The sequence below is a fragment of the Hippoglossus stenolepis genome, chromosome 8 (assembly GCF_022539355.2).
Source record: "Hippoglossus stenolepis isolate QCI-W04-F060 chromosome 8, HSTE1.2, whole genome shotgun sequence".
Classification (NCBI taxonomy): Eukaryota; Metazoa; Chordata; class Actinopteri; order Pleuronectiformes; family Pleuronectidae; genus Hippoglossus; species Hippoglossus stenolepis.
Window position 1 is genome coordinate 11699053 of NC_061490.1, and position 22117 is coordinate 11721169.

General features: G+C 40.7%; 1 protein-coding gene across 4 annotated transcripts in view; it reads left to right on the forward strand.

The window, feature by feature from the left end:
• The window catches only part of LOC118113864 (F-actin-uncapping protein LRRC16A), a 68340-nt gene that overhangs the window by 3831 nt on the left and 42392 nt on the right, over positions 1–22117 (forward strand). For all 4 annotated transcript variants that reach the window (XM_035163907.2, XM_035163909.2, XM_035163908.2 and 1 more), the window contains exons 2-3: positions 1251–1348; positions 22008–22058. In XM_035163907.2, coding sequence (XP_035019798.2) covers positions 1251–1348; positions 22008–22058 — 149 coding nt within the window. The remainder of the gene's footprint in view (positions 1–1250; positions 1349–22007; positions 22059–22117) is intronic.

Below are 22117 nucleotides of genomic sequence, written 5' to 3' on the forward strand. Positions count from 1 at the left end.
ATTGGGAATGCCATTAATTTTCATTAATTTTTAACCAGTAGCTAGCTGTTGCTTATGATGGCGCTATAGGAAGTCAGGGAATCACCAAAATCAATAGGATTCATAGTCTGGGGACAATGAATGTTTGTATCATGGCATGATAATCCATCCAATACACTTGGATATCTCAGTCGAGAGAGAACCATCCTGCATCCTGACATCTTCAAAAGCCAAATATATGTTTAATGTGCAATGGAAAAAAATCTCAGAGAAAGCAACAAATCCTCAAATGATAGGATTCATCAATGATCAAAATCGCTGTCGACTAATATAGTGTCAATCAAACGGTGTCATCACTATGATGGATGATCGCTTAACCAAGGACGTTTATGCTCGTGTGTTTTAAATGTTCTACTTTCTCTGACTGTGTAAAGCTGGGCACACTCTGTGACACACGACTCATTTTAGAGTCTGACCGAATTTCAGCTTCTTCCTGCGCCATTTATTATGCAGTGTACAGAGGAGCGAGGAGCGATCTGATGCTCAGGCTGCCAGTCGGACGAATCAGATGAATTTTTGAACTGTCGCACAGTTGAAGCATAGTCACAAGTTGATCCCCCAAACTCTTCTCCCTTTTTTTCCCCTTAAAAAAAAGAGGTAGTGGAAGGCGCTCTTACAGGACAGTTATTTTGTCATTGTGATCGATGTCCAATCTTGCAGCCTCATGCATAGCTAGTATTGTTAGCAAACAACATCGCTAAAGTCACATGAACTGTATGCCCAGCTTTAGTGAGTGTATTGGTTCAGAAATACTGGAGACAGTTTCACGTCTCAATCAGAAGAAACTCATGATTGGCAATTTTACGTTTCCTCCCCTTGTGTGTTGCAGTTGGGTTTGATAAATCTTTTATTGAATACATAAGTGTGTTATTTCTAATAAGAGGAAATGGGAAATTATTCCCCCTGAGGCAGAAGTGCACTGATCTGTTCTCTGCTGAGGAAGTCGAAATGTTGAAATTCTGACTCAACTTGAGCTTTTGATTTAAATCAGGTCTATGTTAGGACTTTGTGGAAAAGAGCTGCCGAAGTAAAGAGACGTCTCATGGCATGCACGATGAATCACTTGAAAGAAAAGTTGCCCCTTCTGTTAAATGGAATTATGTTTTAGTTTTTTCTTAAATGAACTGCTGTCAAAAATGCATTTGGATCCAATGCTCAGATCTGTAAAATATTTCTTTTTTTGATTTTTGCCTTTCTTCTCCTCCGTGCAGAGAGCGTGAGGGATGCGTTGGGGAGGAAGGTGAAGCTGTCGCTGAGGAGGAGAGTCAAACTGGAGATCAAAGCGGACAAGACGGAGAACAGAGTGTTGGTGAGTCAACTCCTGCTTCTCTCAAGTTACTTCCTCATTAACGGGAGTAAAATCTTTCTCTTTCCTTTCCTCTGCTCTTGAAATGTACAGTTTTCACTAAAGAATGTCAGAACCTCTCTCGTCATTAGCACTTGAAAGACATTCTTTCTTTTTAATGCTCACAGTGAACATCTCTGCACTGCACCGTCACTTTTAAAAAAAATTTTTAAGGTGCAGTTATACTTTGATTTCTGTATTTCGGTAATTTCCCTCAAATCAAAGTGAGAGATCAGTAGAAACAATGCTAACATCACCCTGAACATCTCCTGTCTGTTGGTTTGAGTTGGGTCAGCTGAGGGAACAGCAACTATAAATGGAAGCATCTGTCTTTATGGCTTTACACCGACTTTCATGACTTTCAGAAAAGGCCTTTTTCAGGGATCAGGAAATAAGTTAACTTACAACTCTCCTGTAGCAGTAACATGAAACCTTAAAAGTTAATAAAAAAAATCCAACAGGTTCTCCAGCTTTTGTAGATTATTTACAAACCCTCTGTCTGTACAAAGACAGCATTGAAGCAAACTGTCACTTCCCCCTCTGACACATTATTTGGAAGGTATTAATCTAAAGTAAATAATTTCATCAGAATGGTTAGAAAAAGACAAATAACAGTTGGTTGGTCAGAGATTCATCGATCAGCAACATAATGAGACAAAACCTTTCAAAACAACGTTTCATTTCCATTGCAGAAAGAACATCACGAGTGTTTTCGGCTGCTGAATGAGTCAAAAATGTAGATACAATTTCAAATTTGAGATTCCATGATTCCTTTTGAAACCTTTCTTTTTTGCTCTGTGCTTTAATTTTAGAAACACTTGAAAAAAAGTGTGCTGTATGTGTGTCGAAGTCACAAGATCTGAATGACTCAAGTTTGATAAATCAGACTTAAATGTCAAAATAAGAGACATGGATTCAGTAAGTTACACTGTTATTGTATCGATACACTTTATTGCCTTTATTGGAAGTACTACTGAACTAGAAGGGTACTGAGTAGAGTGCATTCCTCTGCCAGGGCCCAACAGCACGAACTCATGAATATCCGACCCCTAAATATGCCTGATTTATTTCATCAAGATCTATGAACTATTCTCTGAGAAATTAATGAAAATGTTGACACCCTGTCTCGTAATGTTAAAGAAAGTGGAAAAATCCCCCCTGATCTGCTTACCACATCCTTCCACCAAGAGTCATGGAAATCTGCTCTGCAGTTTTTGTATAAGCCTGCTAACCAACAAACAAGCCAACAAATACAGATGTAAACATAACCTTCTAGGTGTAAGCAAGCCGTTCATGTTTGCAGTTGCACCCATGATGTACAGATCATCATGGTAAAACTGAAGAAAACTTATGAAGGATAAACGATAATCTATGTTTCTAAACCTTATTTTTTAAATTATGTGCATCACGGAAAACTTTTATAATAGATGGACATCGTAGCAATCGGGTGCTATGACTTTTCTGTCTGCATGAGCTGTATGTCATCACTGCTGCTGCCGCACACTGGGTTTCAAACTTCTGACTCACACCGTCTCTCTCAGACGTCTTTGTTTGGTCCTGTTGGAACAATAAAAGCTGCAGGTAAAGTTAAACCCTCTGACTCAAAGTCCAGGTCCACTCATCCGGTCACACCTCACAGTGTGTATCTACACCAGCCCACAGTGTGTCTATTGGCCGGGTGGAAATAGCAACTCAGGCCATTAACTTTTGTCCAGGGAGCAGTAAATCCACTGAATGCTAAATAATTAATACCTGGTAGATCATTAAATATGCATATTGTCTCTTTCTAGGCTTGAAACGGCAAAGAAGCTGAAGATAGTTAAGACAGAACGGTTCCCTCTGTAAATCAGTGTCTGAGTATGAGCTCCATAAAGTTTGATGGTTGAATCAGAAAGCTTTGATGTTCTGTGAAGGAACCAGCATTTAATATGTGGAGCTGTGGGTGGAGATGGCAGCAGCCTTTTACTGATACAGCTCTCAGTGGAATGAGAAGCTTTTAGTTATACGGCTGTGTGCGGACTTGAGAATAGACAAACCGTCTGCTGTATTGTCCTATTAGCCAAACCACCTCGGCATGATGGCCCTTATGTATTTATTATTTTTAACTTAAAACACAGACCCGGGCAGAGAAGTGATGAGCTTCACTTTGTTGCCTCCTGTTGTCGCTAAATGAAGTGGGACCACGCTGAGGTGGGAAGCAGCGGGAGAGAGTGAATTTCTGTGCTGGAAAATTGCACTTGTCAGTTTATGTAATGTAATCATCAATTGGAGAGACTTCATCACTGCTGGAGTCTGGACTCATCAGTGTTGTATCAGCAAAGGACTGTGGACCTAGAATGTGGAGATTTACTGCTACATTAGTTTAATGTAGGTTATCCAGAAAGATTTGGCAAGAGCAGGCTACACTTGACAAACATGCAACCGATATGCCCCACCCACGAGTTGACAGGATTGGTCTCTTTGGTTTGTGACATCACAAACCCCTTCAGACTGGCATTTATTTACTGTAGTGTTAAAGTGGAAATATTATTATATTATATTATTATTCACAAGGAACAAGGGAGACATGTTAACATGTTAAAGAACTTGATTTTCACCGGTGGGAAACTTTACCCAAATTTACAGGAATAAAAAACCCATAAAACCCGAACGTTATTCTTCTACAATCTAATTCAGTGCAGTCAAGTGCTTGGTTTGAGGCTATCTCCTCATGTGACTTTGACAACAATGTTAGTATGTGGGAGCTGGAGACAGAGGCGAGTAGTTCTCAAACACATATATACAGAGAACAATGTAAAGAAGTGGGAGGCAGCACTGGGAAGTGAAGAATTCCAGTGGAGCGGTTCTGGTATTTCGTCCAGAAGCAGAGAATGAGAATGACGCGGTGCGTTTGTATCAGCGCTCTGCTCGACCGGACTGAACATAATAAACCACTTGTTTGTTGCTCTCCTGAAAAACTGACGTGGAGACACTGATTATGGAGGAAGTGGCTCAGAGAGAAAACAATCATGTTGTGGAATGTCAGCCTGACAGGGTTGTAGAATCTGATGTTTCTGAGAAAAAAAGAACTAAACACTGAATACAACACACATCAGGCCTCAGAACATAAGATAAGTGGAGTGGATACCCACCCGCAAAGTAAATGAATAATTAATGTTTGCTTGTACATGTCTGAGAAGAGAACGAGACGGGGAGGGTGGACAAATGTGTCAGATGAAGATGCAGTATAATAAGCAGCAGTCAGTGTGTGTGTGTGTGTGTGTGTGTGTGTGTGTGTGTGTGTGTGTGTGTGTGTGTGTGTGTGTGTGTGTGTGTGTGTGTGTGTGTGTGTGTGTGTGTGTGTGTGTGTGTGTGTGTGTGGTGTGTGTGTGTGGTTTAATCGACTTTGTGGTGTCTCTGTGGCTAATGAGAGAAGAAAAGTGACTAATTCCACTGGCTGATTTAATCCTGCGTCCTGTGGTTGAGATTGGAACACTCATCGGTTGGTGTGTTATTGTATTTTAACACAGTAGGAGTTGTGGTGTCTGTTCAAACCACAGAGTATCACTGTCTTACTTCTTGAGTTTTTGGATGGTGACAAATTTATCGTCTGCTCGATAAAGATAGATCGTCATGAGATATATTGGTATCAATGACTTTGTTGTAACATACACCAATGTGAACTTTAAGTTTACAGAATAAATTAGAAATGGTGTCATAATGTAGGTTGTCCATGACAATCATTTTTTAATTAATAATATATTTTATTTGTTTACAATTCAATCAGTGATCCATACAAAAAGCAATACAAAGATTACACAGATGTTTACAATGCCTAGAAGATGTGCATGTATGTTAACATTTTATTCCAAAAAGTTCTAAATAGGCTATTGTATTTGTGTCCTTTGTATTTACAGTTAAATATCAAACCTCTATTACAATTATTTGTCACAAGGGCAAATTTAAGAAAATTATATATACACACAGTATATGTTGGCCGATTTATCAATTGCGGAAATTTTAGTATCGGCATCAACACAAAAAAAAAAATCAGTCGAGCTCTAATCCAGACCTATATTTTTTATAAAATGAAATAAAACTGAGGTTGATTTTTCAGTCAGGTAAATGTGTAGAATCTAGAATAAGTTTCATGTCACTTTTTTTCATGCCACTATATCACTATAGTGATATAGTGGTTTTATATCACTATATAATAAATGTGTCTGCCATTATTGCACTTAAAGCAGTCGGATGCATAAGCTGCATGAAAAATAGGAACAGTATTTCCAAATATAAATCACCTTAAATGTCAAACACATTAGGTACAGTGACTATGTTCACAGTCCAGATTGGATTTCCCTCTTTGGCATTTCTTGAACTTCCTCTTTCAGCTCACCGCGGCCACATACAGTACAGAGGTTGATTTACCTCAATACAGTGTAAAGAACACGGCTAATGAAGGGAGGAATATGGCTATTTCCTCTTTCAATTTTCTAGTCCGTCAAATACACACACGGCTTTTGCCCTCTTTTCCTTCTTAGCTTGGCTCAGACTGGGAGTGGAGCTCTACAGCGCTCGGGGCTTCTCTTAAGCACACTAAAGCCTGACAGATACAGTCATCTCCCTTCTTTGAAGACTGAGGATGAAGGAGGGGGAGATAATAACATCAGTCCATCAAACACACCCTGGGGAAGGGGAGAGGGAGAAAATGGGCATTGGGACGTACTGTACAGGACAGAGGGGACGGGGGGAGAGGGGAAAAACAGGAGAATCACAAAGAGAAAGAAAACAGATGTTTGCTTTAAAACTGTGACAGACAGAAACCATCAGTCACTCTGGTCCGCACTGAAATATCTCACCATTTGGATGAATCACCATGAACTACGCTACAGACATTCATGGGCTCCTGAGGATGACTCCTAATGATTATTTCTTTAGAACCACCAAAGGGTTGACTTTTTAGATTTTGAGTGAAATATCTCCACAGCTGTTAAATGGTTTTCTGTGAAATACAATACAAATATCCATGGTGCCTAGAGGACGAACTGTAAAGACCTTTGTGATCCTTTGACTTTTCCTCCAGGTTTTTACCTTTTTAGTGAGATATGTCAACATCTTCTTGTACCGACATGAACGGTTTCCAGATGATAAATCCTACTGGCTAATATTGGGTATACAGGCGTCTACTGGGAAATCCACTTGTGGTTTTGAGTAAAATGTCTCAACAACTATTGGATGAATTGCAATGAAATTCGGTGAAGACGTCCATGATCCCTACAGGATGAATTGCAATCACTTTGAGAATCCCTTAAACTTAGATTTTCTGGTCAAATTGAAAACGGCGGATTATGGCCACATACCTGCAAAACTAATCACATTCCTATCATCTTAAGTTGTACTTTGTAATTGGAGTTAAAAAGCTAAAGTTAGCATATAGACACATGTTAGCGTACAGATATGCTAAATTTACACAGTAAACCATCATAGCTCTTGATCTCCTGGTGTAAATAAAGGAGAGTCTATGTGTGTGTCTGTCCTCTCCACAGACTGTCACCTTTAGTTAACTGCTCCATTTCATCTCATTGTTGTCTTTGTAAATGGAAATGACACTAACACGGCACAGATGACTCAGTGTGAAAAACAGCTTCTGCGCATCAATTAAATCTACAGTGACACAGATTTTCATCTTATTTTACCGTGACTAGCAAGTTACTCAAAACATTGATTTGCAAACGCGTGTTCTGCTGTCATCTAGTGTCACACAAAAACATCTTTCTTTTTTTTTTGTATCGGAGATAAATTATACAATGTGATAAAACATGGTTTTGTAACAGAACAACAGCAAATTTAGCTTCGTCAGTGTCTCACAATCTAATTTGTTTTTTGAGGAAGCAATATATTCTGCTCCCTCCGGTCTTTGTAGAAAATGATGAATGATGATGCCCTGCTGCATATGAGAGAGCCTAGAATCTGATCCAGCTCATCCTTCCCGCCGTCCCTCTCTCCCCTCCCCTCTTTTTAAGGCTTGAGGTCTGTCATTATGGACGGCGAGAAAATGATGACTCAGTTCTGTTCTCCCAGATGATCACCTCTAATGTCCTCTCATGGGAACCACAGTCTTTTGTCCGAGGTACTAAAACTCCTGCTTCAAGGCTGCAGAGCAAATATCCTCTAAACTTTTGATAATAGACACAGGCATCCTGTCTTTGCTGTAGGCTGTTGATATTGTTTTGACCATTCCCTCTAGTCAGGGATGTTTTAGTCTTAGGAGTCATTGGCAATTTGTTTGTATATATTTTAAAATATATATATATATACAATTTTTTTTTTACTCCCTAATAATAATCAGCATCGGTGCATAAAAATCCATATCAGTTGCGGACTCTAGTTTCAATGACCCGTAAAGGAATGGAAACATCAATCCACAATATACACACAGTATAATTAACTCAACGTAGCAAAGGTTCACACTTATGTGTTTAAACCTTTGCTAGAGTGGACATGAACATAGGAGTACTGTTCTTGTCCTTTTAATAGAGGTTCAGTCTGAGTTCAAACAGTTATAATGTTGTGCTACACATAATAATTGTGTCTATTAAATAATCGTCTCTGCCTGAAGGCTCTGTGTTTTCTATCACATTGCTGTGGTGATTATTAACATAATTGGGGTGACATTCAGGGCAAACAGTTTCCCTGCAGAGTACACACAGTCACTATATAATCCATTAAAGCGTAGAGTTTAATGATTTTTGTTTGGTTAAATGGACAATAGATACATGTGAAAGTGTGGTGTTGTGCCAAAATTATGAATCTGTTTCTAGCTTAAACTTGCCCTTGTAATTTCCGAAAGCGCAAAATTTAAAATAGAAGCAGCAGATACTGTTTTTCGAGAGGTTGCGATAATCAGAGTGTCAAAGATAATATATTAATTGTTTCACTTCTATTAAAAGTTTTAAAACAGCCAGCTAAACAAAAAAACCCTGCTAAAGATTCTAATGTAGTGTTTTTGTATGTGTATCACACTTTAATATGCCGCCCACTTACCCTTTTCAAAGTCAATCACAGATCCATTGTTTGTTCCTAATTCACATCACACACAACGTGGGAGAGGAAACTCACACAGTCGAGCACAGGAAGGTCCCAGGTGGCTCCGGTGCTGTTTAAACCCACCTTGCTGTGAGACGTCAGTGTTGATTTGGCTCCTTCTCCCACAGATCAAATTATGGATATATTTAAACAGTGTTTCCAGTCTGAAGTAATCCCATTAGTTATACGTCTTGGCCTCTCATCAAACAGAGCTGTGTCTCATGTCCTTATGCATTTAAATGGGATGAACAAACCCTAAAACACTCAACAGTGATTCGCCTCAACTTGAAGCTGATTTTCTGTGTCACACCAGAGTCGTCTGTCGGAACAGGCTGAATGCAGATGTAAGTTTAGGTTAGTCATGGAGTCTAGTTTTGTTCCCCTTCTGTCTGAGAGGTGGTTTCTGTGCTGGAACAGATTTAGCTGAGTGAGCTGGTTAATTAGGAGAAATTCAACATGGGGCTGGTTCTCACTGTGTGTGTGTGTGTGTGTGTGTGTGTGTGTGTGTGTGTGTGTGTGTGTGTGTGTGTGTGTGTGTGTGTGTGTGTGTGTGTGTGTGTGTGTGTGTGTGTGTGTGTGTGTGTGTGTGTGTGTGTGTGTGTGTGTGTGTGTGTGTGTGTGTGTGTGTGTGTGTGTGTGTGTGTGTGGGCGGCTCTGACGCATTGTGTCCCATGGTTCCTAGGACTGTCATGGCGTAATCTGGGCCCCTTTTGAAGAGAGTCAAGGATAAAAAGAGAAAAATGCACCGTAAGAAAGATGACAATGTATTAAAATAAAATAAAACTTAAATAATAAAATAACTATACATCACATTTATGACAAACGCCAAAGGGAAACAGAGCAAAGAAGTAAAGTTACAGGAAGTGCCACACATACACACTTAGTTCAGATTAGTGAGTAAAATTAAATAAGCTAGACTGCAGAAAATTATATTAATTCTACAGAACAAAATATTTACTGTCATAACAGCACCTTAAGTGTTATATATGTATCATTTGAAATAGTATCATGAACTGCAGGACGTCATTTGTGTTTATACAGTCAAAAGAATGTGGTTAACTTAATATTGTAGTCATGCGTAAACGTGTGGTAATTGCTTGATCTCACGACGATCAGTCCACTACTAAAGTCTTTGGTTGGGGCAGCCCTATGAAATGCTCATTGTGTCCTGTAGTATGTCCACTCACTGTCACGTTTTATTTTGTAGTATCTGTCAGTCTCTGTGTTGTATTAGGCCTCACAATGCTGAATAAGGATTTTTTTTATAGCAAGCCTCCTGCCCACAATGCTCTGCCAAAAACTCCCTAGAGACATATTACCCAGCGATATAGCGTGGCTCCACGCAAGTCCCGCCCACAGCCATTCATCATCATTATCTCATAGGTCAGGGTCATGGTCACTCAGACAGTCAAAGTAACACAGTGACCCTACCTCAGGTCATTGGCTTGGTTTGATTTTTATAAACTCGTCCCGTTTACCTACAATATGTGTGGTTTCAATCTGGAGTCCATAGAGACACGAGATCTTGTTTCTTTTTTAGTTTGTTCGAATCCTGCACATTTGATCCAACTGGTATCGTCCCTTGTAAATCCATCGTACTGTGGTTAGAGTGGCTATTGGGTGTTATAATGGAGTGGCCTGGTTGTTACAGTATCAGCCTGCCCTCATTGGGTGTAATTGAATGGGGTTTGTAGGTCGCAGCAGTAAACAGATTGATCGGATGATAATGACATTTGAGGGCGGTGTCATAGTAAACAGCCGCGGAGCAATCCATTGAATCAATGTGATTTTCTTTTTGTGGAAACGCCGAGTGATTGGAAATAAGATAACCACAGGTAAATTACATGACACTTTTCATTGTTTCATTGCCACTATGATCACAGTTTGTCATCAATTTGTATTTTAGCCTGAGATAAAGTGAGTTATAAACCTGATCAGATGAGACTGTAACCATGTGTGTGATCCTGGACACGCCGCTCCCTCTGCCTTCGAGACATTTGCTGGCACACATGCAGCTGTTTCTCACAAAACCACTGCAGCGGCGACTCTGCCAGCGATGTCGTATGCTTTTACCGCGTGGTTTGGTTTTTATGATGTCTCTGCAGTTTTATCATTGCCTGCAAACTGTGTTCCCTCTTTACCTTTTCCTTACGCTCTTCTATTTTATTTCATTTAATTTATTATGCATTATACAGCGTAAGGTGATGAAAGTGGGTTCAAATCCTATGTTGCAGGCTTTGTAGGGGAAATACCCAACCTCTTAACCATGCTGCTCGCTGTGGGTCTTTGTGTGCACTCATGTGTGTCCATGTTTCTTTGTGTGTGTGTGTGGGGGGGTGTTTGACAGATCAGCAGTTTGTTGCAGTGGATATTGATGTTTTGTGACCTTATGAAATGCTATGAAATACAATACATTTTCTCCAACACAGTTTTTTTCTGAAATGGATGGCCCTGTCAACAAAATCAAATGATAGTCATTTTTACATTTTGATTTTGACATACATAAACAATATAAACCTATAAACAAATGCAGATGTAATTATTGGTGAGCTTTAAAGGTCCTGATGTTCACAGCCTTTTTGACAGAAGCAGGCGAGCTGTCTCCCCCCATAGACTGTACCTAAAGATGGACAACACATCTCTTCTTTCTCCCAGTATTCAAGCCAAAATATAACATCAACTAGGTTGTAAAAACCAAACTTAAAAAAAGAATCAATTACTGTAAATGATAGAAACCATCTTAAGAGAAAAATGTGTTTGATGTGTGCTTTTAGTTTGGTCTGTGTCCCATCCACTAACAAGGAGTAGGCCGGTTTATTACGGTTACCGCAGTCAGCCACTATGGGGGTCTTTGATTATTTATTTTTTTCCTATTTCCAGTCCTGGTGTTAAACTAAACCAACGGTGGCTCTTCTCATCAAATGCAAGAAGAAGGCAACTAAGCATATTTCCCCAAATGTCAAACTATTATTTTGAAACTCACATACAGTAATTGGTGGTTGTGACAGTGCTTGAATATTCATCTTGCTGTGTCCACCTATTCTGGGAGAAATGCATCAAGGGAGCATTCCCACTTTAAGTTTATTCTGGTGACATTTTCTTCTGAAAAGCATCGAGTCCTAACAGGGAACCCTCAGTTAGTCTTACAGCCTCTTGTCTGGGACATTTTTACTTTGATAACACAAACATATTCTTTAGAGGACCTTTTGCTTGACTGCTGGGAAATATAATTCATGATCTAAGCCTCACTGACTTTATCGTTTCAATCAGTGTTCAGCGCTAAGGGTGTGTGTGTGTGTGTGTGTGTGTGTGTGTGTGTGTGCGTGGTGTGTGTGTGTGTGTGTTATTAGTGCCGACTGATGTTATCTACCTACTCCAGAGGGAAACCACGGGTACTGCCAACACCAGCGCAGAACGAAATCCTCCCATTCCCTCCCTCCTCCCTCCTGCTTCTCTCCTCGCTCTGCCTTTGTCTCTGTCGGTCCTTTCTTCTTCTCCCTCACTTTCTCTTTGTCGTACCTGTGTGGCTCTCTCCCTCTTCCTCTCTCTCTCTCTCTCTCTCATCAAAAAAGCACTTTTCTCCAGTTTCAGGAGATTTTTCCACTTTGGCTTTCTTTGTTTGAGTTGTAAAAATAACAGCCTCTGCACGTCGGATCTCTATTTTTCTTTTCTCTCTGTGGTCTGCAGTGATATCCCATTTAGCCAAAAACCTTGGCTCGCCACCGCATAGCTAAGCGCACACATACACACCCACACACACACTCACAGAGAGAGAGAGAGAGAGAGAGAGAGAGAGAGAGACCAATCCATTGTGTCTGGCTGCCTGGCTGATGAATGAATGGACCCTTGTCATTTACTGCTTATCTCTGTAACCTAAACACACACAGGGTTCTTAGAGGACGCCCTGCAGGCTGACACTGTTCTAAGAGGAACTCCTTCTAACATTCCCTCCAGGGTCCAGTTTCTCAAAGCCCTGACATCCATCCAGCGTTCGGGGGCGTCTTGCCAACCTGGACCATAATCCTAATCTGAAAGCACAATCATTTAATCCCTCTGCCCTCGTCCTTTTAAATGCCTGCTCGCTCAACCTCAGTTGTGTTGTGTGAGACGTGTTCGGGAGGTTGGTTGTATATTTTGAGCCTGTTAATGAGGCAATGATGCACAGGCATTCATGGTGTATACTTTATGATATCATGCATTTATGTCCTGTTTATCACATCCATTTGAATGGATTTGATTTTTGGTCCAGAGATAAATTCTCAGCCGCTACAAAGAATTTTTTATTGCCACCAAAGTGTCTCCATATATTTTAATCATCAAGCTTACATTGTGTGTATCTCATTTATTATTTAACACACCATGCTTATGTGCTGGCACTTTATATTCTGACTGAAAACAGAGGCAATAATAAAGAACAGAAATCAGCCTAAATCATGTCGTGAAAGATAATCAGACACCACATTTATTCGTGCCTCAGCCCGCTGCAGCTGTGGTCTGATGAGATCGGCCAATCAAATTTGGCCAGGAAGTACCAGTGTCAGCCGCCTTTGTTCCTCACCACGCTCGTCTCCTCGGCTGCAAAGCACATAATGATGAGCAGGGCAGTGATAAAAGAAAATTGATGTCTCTCTCGTAACGTTCTCCTTGGCTGCCGGAGCAGTGAGAGGAGGATGAGCACTGCAAAAAAAAAACGGCTTCATCCATAATTTGAAAAAAAGTGGAATGAATTCTGACGAAGTGATTTGTAGCTTTGGTGTCAATGGGGTCTTTTAAGGAAGAATCTGCATTATAAAGCATTATATTCATATCTTCAAAATCGTGATACTTTTATTTTGTTTTTATAATGTTTCTACAAATTCTATCTGTAATAATCCTATCAATACTCCAGCTTAAGGTAATGTCTTTACTTGTCCGGCTGCTGTTGTGCTTTATGGTGTGATATTATTGTTTTTATGGTTTTATGTTGGGTGCAGACTATCAACTGTCCAGGCTGCCCAACGAGCAACTGACTGTACATGTTTTCTGTCCTGGCCCTGAACCCTGCCCACATACACACATTGTACTGTGGTTCTCCAGCAGTGTGAGTGTGCAGACGTCACAGGACGAGACCTCAGCTGCACTGTCAGCTTCTTGTCTTGGCAGCGCTGAACTCGTGTATTGTAAAACAAACGATTTTTCTGCCTGCGTTTCAGAGCAGTGAGGGGGCTCTTTCCTCGAATCAGATTAGGTTCAAGTTGGCCTCAGTGCTGATCCCACCATGATGATGATCTCTCCTGCATCTCCTTCTCAGCGTTTCCCACAGATAAGTGGTTATATTTGGTTTCAGAGTCAGTTCTCATCGCAGGCTCATGGTCTGAAAATAGTGTGTGATTCCTCTGCAGCTGAGGGGATTTGAGCAGGTTTATATTATGTTCTCTGTTATTCTGAGGATGTTTCGACACATTCGATGGCTGTAGATTTGAGGGTGTATTTTGATTGGATGGATTACCATGAATCTTGGTAGGCTGATGCGTTTTGAGCCAGGAAAGAACCCATAAAATTGAAATTAAAAAGTGCAGATCTGGAACAGAGGGCTGTTTAAGGAATATTTTCACTTTCTTTAACGTTGCAAGATTTTTTTATATTGATTTCTCAGAGAATCATTTGTGGATCTTGATGGAAAAAATCAGGCATGTTTAAGGGACTGATATTTATGAGTGTGTGCCATTTGGTGCAGATCCAAATCAAAATCTGGATCTAGTGAATTCAAATATGGTTTCATAAAGTGGCAGCTTTGAAGTATGGACCCTCGATTTTAAATGACAGAAAAACTCACCTGAACCCTGTCTATAAATCTTCCACAGGAAGAGGCCTGATGTGAAAAAGACCTCAGCAGCGTAGTCATCTGATAATTGCAACTGCCTCAACCAAGCTTTATAGAATATAACTACAAGTCTCATTTTCAAGATCTGCTTGAATAATAAAAACATTCAGGAAAAATAGACAGAAGACGCTTTTCTAAAAAAACTCAATATTTTAAATAATCATCATATACTGCGTATGTATGTATATAGCATCTATTTTTCATGGGATATTATTTCCTAAATATTGTCTTCATTCCCACATGTTCAGAACTGATACTAAATATGCTCTGACCCATTCAGACAGCCCTTTTCTAGACGATCACTCAAAGCACTACTCATTCACATACAGTGCTTTTTCTACATATAAATTCTGTCTTTTATATTCAAACCATGCTCGTGGAGTGGACCAACAACTGTCTGCCGAGTAGATGTCATGCTTTACGTCCTGAGCCACAGCCTCCACTTAGGTATTAGACATACTGACACATAAACCCAGCTTTCGTGGAAACCCAAGTCGACTCTGACCACGACACATGGAGACCTCCTCCTTGCAGATGGTGCTGTGCAGTCTTTTCGCCCTGTGTAATTACCACTGTGCATATATAGAACATCAGCTCGCTCCTCTATTACACAGAATTACACCATCCGTGAAAGAAGCCAAAGATGAGAGCAGGGCGGTGTGTGTGTGTGTGTGTTCCTGCTCCTCTATTGGCTCCCCATTTGAATACATTCACACACTTATGCAACACATGAATACTGTATAGACTAGAAAACAATTTTTACAACAGGGAGATGGTAAGAAACAATACAAGAAAGGAGTGTACCAAAAATGTATTTTAGGTTAGTCTGTACAATGTGGGGATATGTTCACCTCCGTACACACTTCTTCATGGTGCAGTCCACCAGAAACTCAGTTTAAGATAACGGCATAAAGTCTCACATATAGAGTGCAAACTGTGTAAAATGGCCATCATGCTTGTGTTGTTCATCATCTGGAACCTTTTGTAATCACATAGTGTGGGTACATATGGTTTTAGGCACTTATCAATACAGAGAGAGCAGATCGGGGCTAAATGAGGGTTAAGGACATGGAGAGGAGAAAAAGAGTAGGAGGGACAAGTGCGGGATAAGAGGAGGGGAGCAATCTTCTGCACTTGATCCAGGGAGCGCTGATTGATTTGAGTGGAGAGCTAAGATGGGGTCATCCCAGCAGCATCGCTTCTGATAGAGATGAAAATACGACTTTTAAACTCTTCCCTTCATTAGATATCTTTTCCCGCTGATTGCAATTTAAATCTTGGCTCTTATCAGCGAAACAGCACTTAGAATCTATTAAGTAATTTCACTTGCTTTGCCCTTCTGCCTCCTCTCCGTCGCTTACGTCTCGCTCCCTTGTGTCCTCTCTCTCTCTCTCTCTCTCTCTCTCTCTCTCTCTCTCTCTCTCTCTCTCTCTCTCTCTCTCTCTCTCTCTCTCTCTCTCTCTCTCTCTCTGTAGTCTTTCTCTCTCTCTCTCTCTGTAGTCTTTCTCTCTTTCTCTAAAAACATCCTCATTACCATTGTGCTGCATTAACATTTTGCAGCGAGCACATCATGACTCATTAATGTTAGAAACACATGTACATGCAGGACACTCTGGCATTTGTTATGCAATAACGACTCAGCAGTGTGGGCATGATTGTAATTGCGACAGTTTTTTCCCCCCTCTACTATTCTAATCATATCAGGGTTACAACTAATTATTCTTATTTAGTGCTAAAAAATGATTTGATAATTGGTTTTAGAATTTTTCAAGCAAAAATGCTGAAATTTGATAGTCCCTGCTTTTCAGATGTAAAAATTCTACGCTATATGTTCATGGGGGGAACTGTTGCGTTTCTCAGTCTTGGTGTTAAGGGGCGAAATGATCTGCACTTGATGATTGTAGAAAGTTCCAAAGTAAAATCAAGGAATAAAAGTAAAAAATTCCACAATTGAAACAATCGCAACAAATATCATCAGGTCCTCAGATGTTGAGCGAACAGCTGAGGGGCCCCGACAGCACAGGCCTGGTCAGCTTTTGGTGTCAAGTTGAGATTTTGAAACCATCAGCAGGTCCCTGACTGAGGGTCTCAAACGGTGATCAGGCTCATAGGGAGGCAGCAGGAGGCGAACCATTCAAAGTTCTAAAAACTAGCTGACTCAAAATAAAGGCTGCTGTAATTTTGCCTGTTAGAAGGAAATGAATGAAAGACCTGATCTTGGTTAAAACTTCTTTTTAGCGCCTGGCTGGATTAAAAAACACATCAGTAAATGTTACAGTGACTCAGAGACTTCAACACTACGCGTCAGTCTGCTGTTGCAGTCCAGCCAGAAAAGGAGCTCAGCAGAGGTCCCTGAGTGTGGGACCTGGGGCGGCCACCAAGTGTATTTCCCATAATGTCAAACTATAAAAACCAATGAGGAACATGTATGAGAAGACATAAGAATGTACCATTATTTTCCCAAGGTTTTTTAATAGTTTCATTTCCAGGTGGATGAATCAAACAAATCTCAGTGGTCAAACATGTGGAGCACTTGCAGTTACCACGTTTCATCATTTTCTTTGTTTACCAGCAGAGTTTTATAAGAAAGTTCTCACCACAACAAACTGAACTAAAAGACTGAGCACAAATTGGTGAGATAGATAAAATAGAGTGTGAATGCACGCCAAGACATGATGGATGAATAAAGCATTTTTGGCGGGGGTAGATTTCCTGTGGCTGAGTGCTGCCACAGCTGAACGAGTGCAGATGAAACGCTGCTCTGTGCTGCTCCGCTTCCTACGGAGATTCAGTTTAACTGTAGCCCAGCGTCAACGTTGTCTAAGGGCCTGAAAACTCATTGACATTCTCAAGCGAGGCTTGGCACCGCAGCACGAGTGAGTGTGTATTCACAAATGTGTGTATGCGGTATGGGTTAACCGTTACCATAGCAACGCAATATGTGTGACTGGCACATGTGGCGTGGGTAAATGGGAGGGGCTGGGTGGGTTTTCACAATTTGACCGAAAAAAGATAATCCGAGGATTGGAAGTCCTGCGAGTGGCCACACTGTGTGCACACACACACACACACACACACACACACACAACATGGAAGAAGTTTACAAGGTCTTGAATCCCATTAAAGGATCACTGGTGAACACACATGTCTATGAAGTGTGTGTGTGTGTGTGTGTGTGTGTGTGTGTGTGTGTGTGTGTGTGTGTGTGTGTGTGTGTGTGTGTGTGTGTGTGTGTGTGTGTGTGTGTGTGTGTGTGTGTGTGTGTGTGTGTGTGTGTGTGTGAGAAGCAGGAATTATGAATGGTATATGTTCTATACTGTGAATATACATGCACACACACAGATAACACAACATGAAAGAAGTTTACAAGGTCTTGAATCCCATTAAAGGATCACTGATGAACACACATGTCTATGAAGTGCAAGGTCGTGTGTGTTTGTGTGTATATGGGTATGTGGTTGTGAAGCAGGAATTATGAATGGTATATGTTGTATACTCTGAATATACACACACACTACTCTCTCTCCCCCTCTCTTGCATGTGTCGCAGGCCAAGGAGACAAATGGTGCCTTAGAGCCTGTGGCACTTATCTTGTATGGGAGCCACTAGTTTTGGTGTGTGTGTGTGTGTGTGTGTGTGTGTGTGTGTGTGTGTGTGTGTGTGTGTGTGTGTGTGTGTGCGTGTGGAGATGAATGGGGAGAATTACACTATGGTGTAACCATAACAGCAACAGGGAGTTTCAACAGGCTCCAAATGTAATTAAGATACATTTTTATCTGTTTTAATTCCAATTAAAATCTGCCTTAAGATATTTAATAGTGTCATGTCGAAGTATTCACTCAGTCATTACCCGTAGGGATAAATAGCCAACAAAGAAAAAACCCAACAAATGCTTATCAACCCTCTGATAATTAACATTCAGAAGAGAGCTCTCCCATTTTTAAACACTTTATATCCAGCTCTTCAGACGCCCTCCAGTCCAAAGACCTATTGAGCGGAGCCCAGAAAAGGCTCCTGTATCAGTCAGTGCTGGGAAGACACACACTGACTCGTCGTATAGCTGGCTTTCCACACAGCTATGAGATTTTTCTACTCAAAACACTGGAAAGAAAGTACGAGTCAGAGTAGATTAGAATGATATATGTTACGAAACTCAGATTATAAATCGGCAGATTATCTCTAAACTGTCAGCGATCCGGAGCAGGACCAGGCTCAGGGAACACAAACAGCCGGTCGAACATGGAAAACATGAACAACCAAAAGAAAACAGAACATGTAGCCACTGTTGGACAAGTGAGTCTGAGACAGAGATGCACCTTCCCTAAGATGCAAATCATTATTTATTTTACTGTTGCCAATTGAGTTCTGTAAATTTAAAATTCACTCAGCTAAATGACATCTTAAAGTCTAAAAATAGTCCCTGAGGAAGGACACAGGTTATGTCTCTGTGTCCAACATGACACAACTTGAAGGACAGTGTTGTTGTCTTTTATGCCAAAGCACCTCTGAATTAGTGTTTGAGGGAGAGAGAGATTAATAGCAGATGCTCTCTGGTCTTGTAGACATGCTCCAATGCAGCTGCCATCTGGTTGGCTGAGCAGAGCTGATGGCGGGATGGTGGCTGCTGTGAAATGACTGGACGATGGGAAAGCCCAAAGCTGAAAGAGGGGAGGAGGGGGTCATGAAACAGGGGGGTGTTGAGGCTTTGTCCAGTCCAAAGGGCAGATAGGGAGAGCTGCAGATGGGCAGTCATGCACTTGGAGGAGGAGGAGGAGGAGGAGGAGGAGGAGGAGATGTTTCGGCAACAGGAATCAGAGTATAGTTAAAAGTGTTTTAATAAGTTAAAAGCATCTGTCCACAGTTGACTGATTGTCTTTTTTTAAATCCTGGTGTTTTTTCACTCACACTGTTAAGAAATAAAATAATGACTGAATGCTACCAGACACAACCACAGCTTCATCTGTGGAAAATAAAGCAACGTAAGGTTCTTGTGTCAAACATTCAGGGACTTTTTTCTGCCAACCACTTTCAAAAGTCTGCAGCCAAACTCCAAACTCTTTACAACTTGATTTTTATTTTTATCTTTCAAATTTATTTTTCACTTAAGGTTCATTCACACAGACCACAGAAATCGTATTACCTACTGACAATTCTTCTGCTGTTGCTCTCTTTACTCAAAATGTGACTGAAGAGGTACAATCTGAAACTTACAGTATTTCATATTTAAAGGTTTGACTGTAGTATCGGTTATGATAACATTGTTCTCAATGAGGTAATTGCTGAAATTAGCCAAAAGAGCAGCATTGCTCAAAAGGCGTCAATGTTGTATTGCACTTCCATGAGATAGAGTGACTCACAAGACAGATACAAAATGGTCAAGAAGAAGTCGATACTCCGATGACATCATCAGGATTATTCCTTCAGTCACTGATTGGTGTTTTTGCAACCATCTGATTTCAGCTTTTGGTTCTTCTTTAATTCTCCATGTTTATTCATGATATATTGTAAGGTGTAAGGCACTGTGAAATCAAATGTATTCTTATTATTATAAAACAATTTATTATCTAGTAATACAATATATCGGGGAAAAAATGAAATGATAAAACTATTAAACGTATTGTCCATTAAGTGCATCAATCCCTGTTCACTGGTTCAAATACGACTTCACCTTTTGTTTGGTTGTGTATTCTCACTTTTAAATAATAAAAAGATAATCTGGATGATAACTGTTGCCTTGTCTTGCAACACATGATACCACACCATAGCATTCCAATCAAATTATAAATAATCAAATTATCAAGAAAGTGCAGATTGTGCATAAACATGAATAATAGGTAGTTTAAGTGCCCCCACCACCATTTCAGACACTTCATTCACACACATTTAGATGTGCTAGTCTTCAACCAAACATCTAAAATGTCAAAGCTTTGGGCAGAGAGCTGGTAGCATGGGGTCTTGTTGGGGGTTCTCTGACCAAGGTATCACTGCAGTCAGCCAGGCGTAGAATTGAAGAGGGTGTTTTAGAAAATAGTTGTTGCTGTGAACTAACCCACACCTGCAGTCAAACTCACTGTGTATTTTAGCATCGGTCTCGACAAGAGAACAAAGTGAAAGTGAGCGTGCGAGCTGAGCATAGCCGTGGTGACTGGTGCTCTTTAGGAGAGGTTATCTTTGGTCACGTAGGCCGGCCTGTCTGCCTCCATCACATCAAACACACAGGCCCTGCCTGTGGAGCCGGGCCACAGAGGGCTGCAAGACACTGTCATCCATTTTTACCTCCATCTCTCATCCCTCTGTTTTCTTTCTTTCATGTGCTTTGTGACTGTTTATAGACGTCTCTCTTGTGCTCTCTCTCTCTTCATTTTCTTTCCTGCTCTCTTTCCCTTCATGCCTGTCGGTGTTTATTAGTATGCTGCACTCTCTCTACCTTCCCTCCTGTGTAGTCTTTTATTTTATCTTCTGCTTTAAAACCACATCTCCACTTTTCTCTCACCTTTGATCAGTCTTTCTGCTCCCTCTCGTCTCATCTCCCCGATGTCAGTTTCTCCTTCTTTACATGTTTCTTCCAGTCTAAGCTCAGCTTTTGTGTTTAACTCCATTCTCTTGTTCCCTGTTTCATCCATTGACATTTATTTTCTGTGGCTTCTAACCTTGATCCTCCTGTTGCAGCAAAACCCAAAATGTTTGTGTGGCCTTTTTTTCCCCTGAGTCTTTACACACAAGCTTTCTAAACACCAAGATCGTCAATGTTTATGAACTGTTTTTTATATTTGCGGCATCTTAGTTTGGTTGAGTTTGTAATCAGTGCAGAGTAAAAGGAAAAAAGATGTGCTGCCTCAAAGGTCATTGCAGGTTGCTCTGCAGAAAACAATTGGCAAAAATCTTATTTCATGCAATAGAAATAATCACTAATTCAATTTGTTGGTTTTCTTAGCCGTCTAAGCTATTTTTTCAGTAAGTCATGGCACTTTAAACATCACTTTGCATTAGATGTTAAATAAGTTAGTTTTTTTCTAAGTATTTCCTTGTGTTGACCTTTTATCCTCCAGTAGATTATTTTACGGTCTATAAATGATAATTCACTTTGGTTCACCTGCATTTTCATCATAGAATTAGAATACGAGAGACGCAGTGGTTGGACTATTCGCTGCACGCAGGACTGGAATCTTTCCTAGAGTTTCTTCTCTATAAACCGGCCCTTTTAAGGCTGTTTTTCTTGGTATGAATGCCAAGTCTATGTATTCCACTTTTTCCTCCACTTATTCGTAGCGCAGCAACCGAAGCAAACTCGGTCCTCAGCGTTCTGTGCGCTCTAATGACCAGTGGCAGCTGGAGTCCAGTTTGCTCAGCAGGCCGAGGCAACATAAAGAGAAACACTCTGACCTAATGATGGTCTCACTCAGACAGGGTGTTCTCCAATAAAAACAAAGACATCTTGTCTTGTTCACGTTGATACCAGACACGTCTTTAAGTGGCTCTTGAGTTATTTTCTGTCTTTATGTTTGTTTTCAAGTGGAGGGGAGTATTTCGCCATATTGTCCTTCGCCAGAGTTGTTTCAGAGTCACAAGCCTTTTCATCCTGATGAGTCAGCGGGAGAGCTCCCTGCGTTCTTTGTCATTTCCATGTTCCTGTCATTCAGAGTGTATATTTACAGCCACGTACTCATTATTCTCTCTGTTCTCTCTCTGTTTCAGGCTCTCGCGTCTCACCGAGCCTACCTCCTGACAGCACGCATCCCCGCCAAGGTAAGAGCAGGAACTCTGTTAACTTTTTGTGTGTTGCACAGTCAGCACTTTGTTTCCAG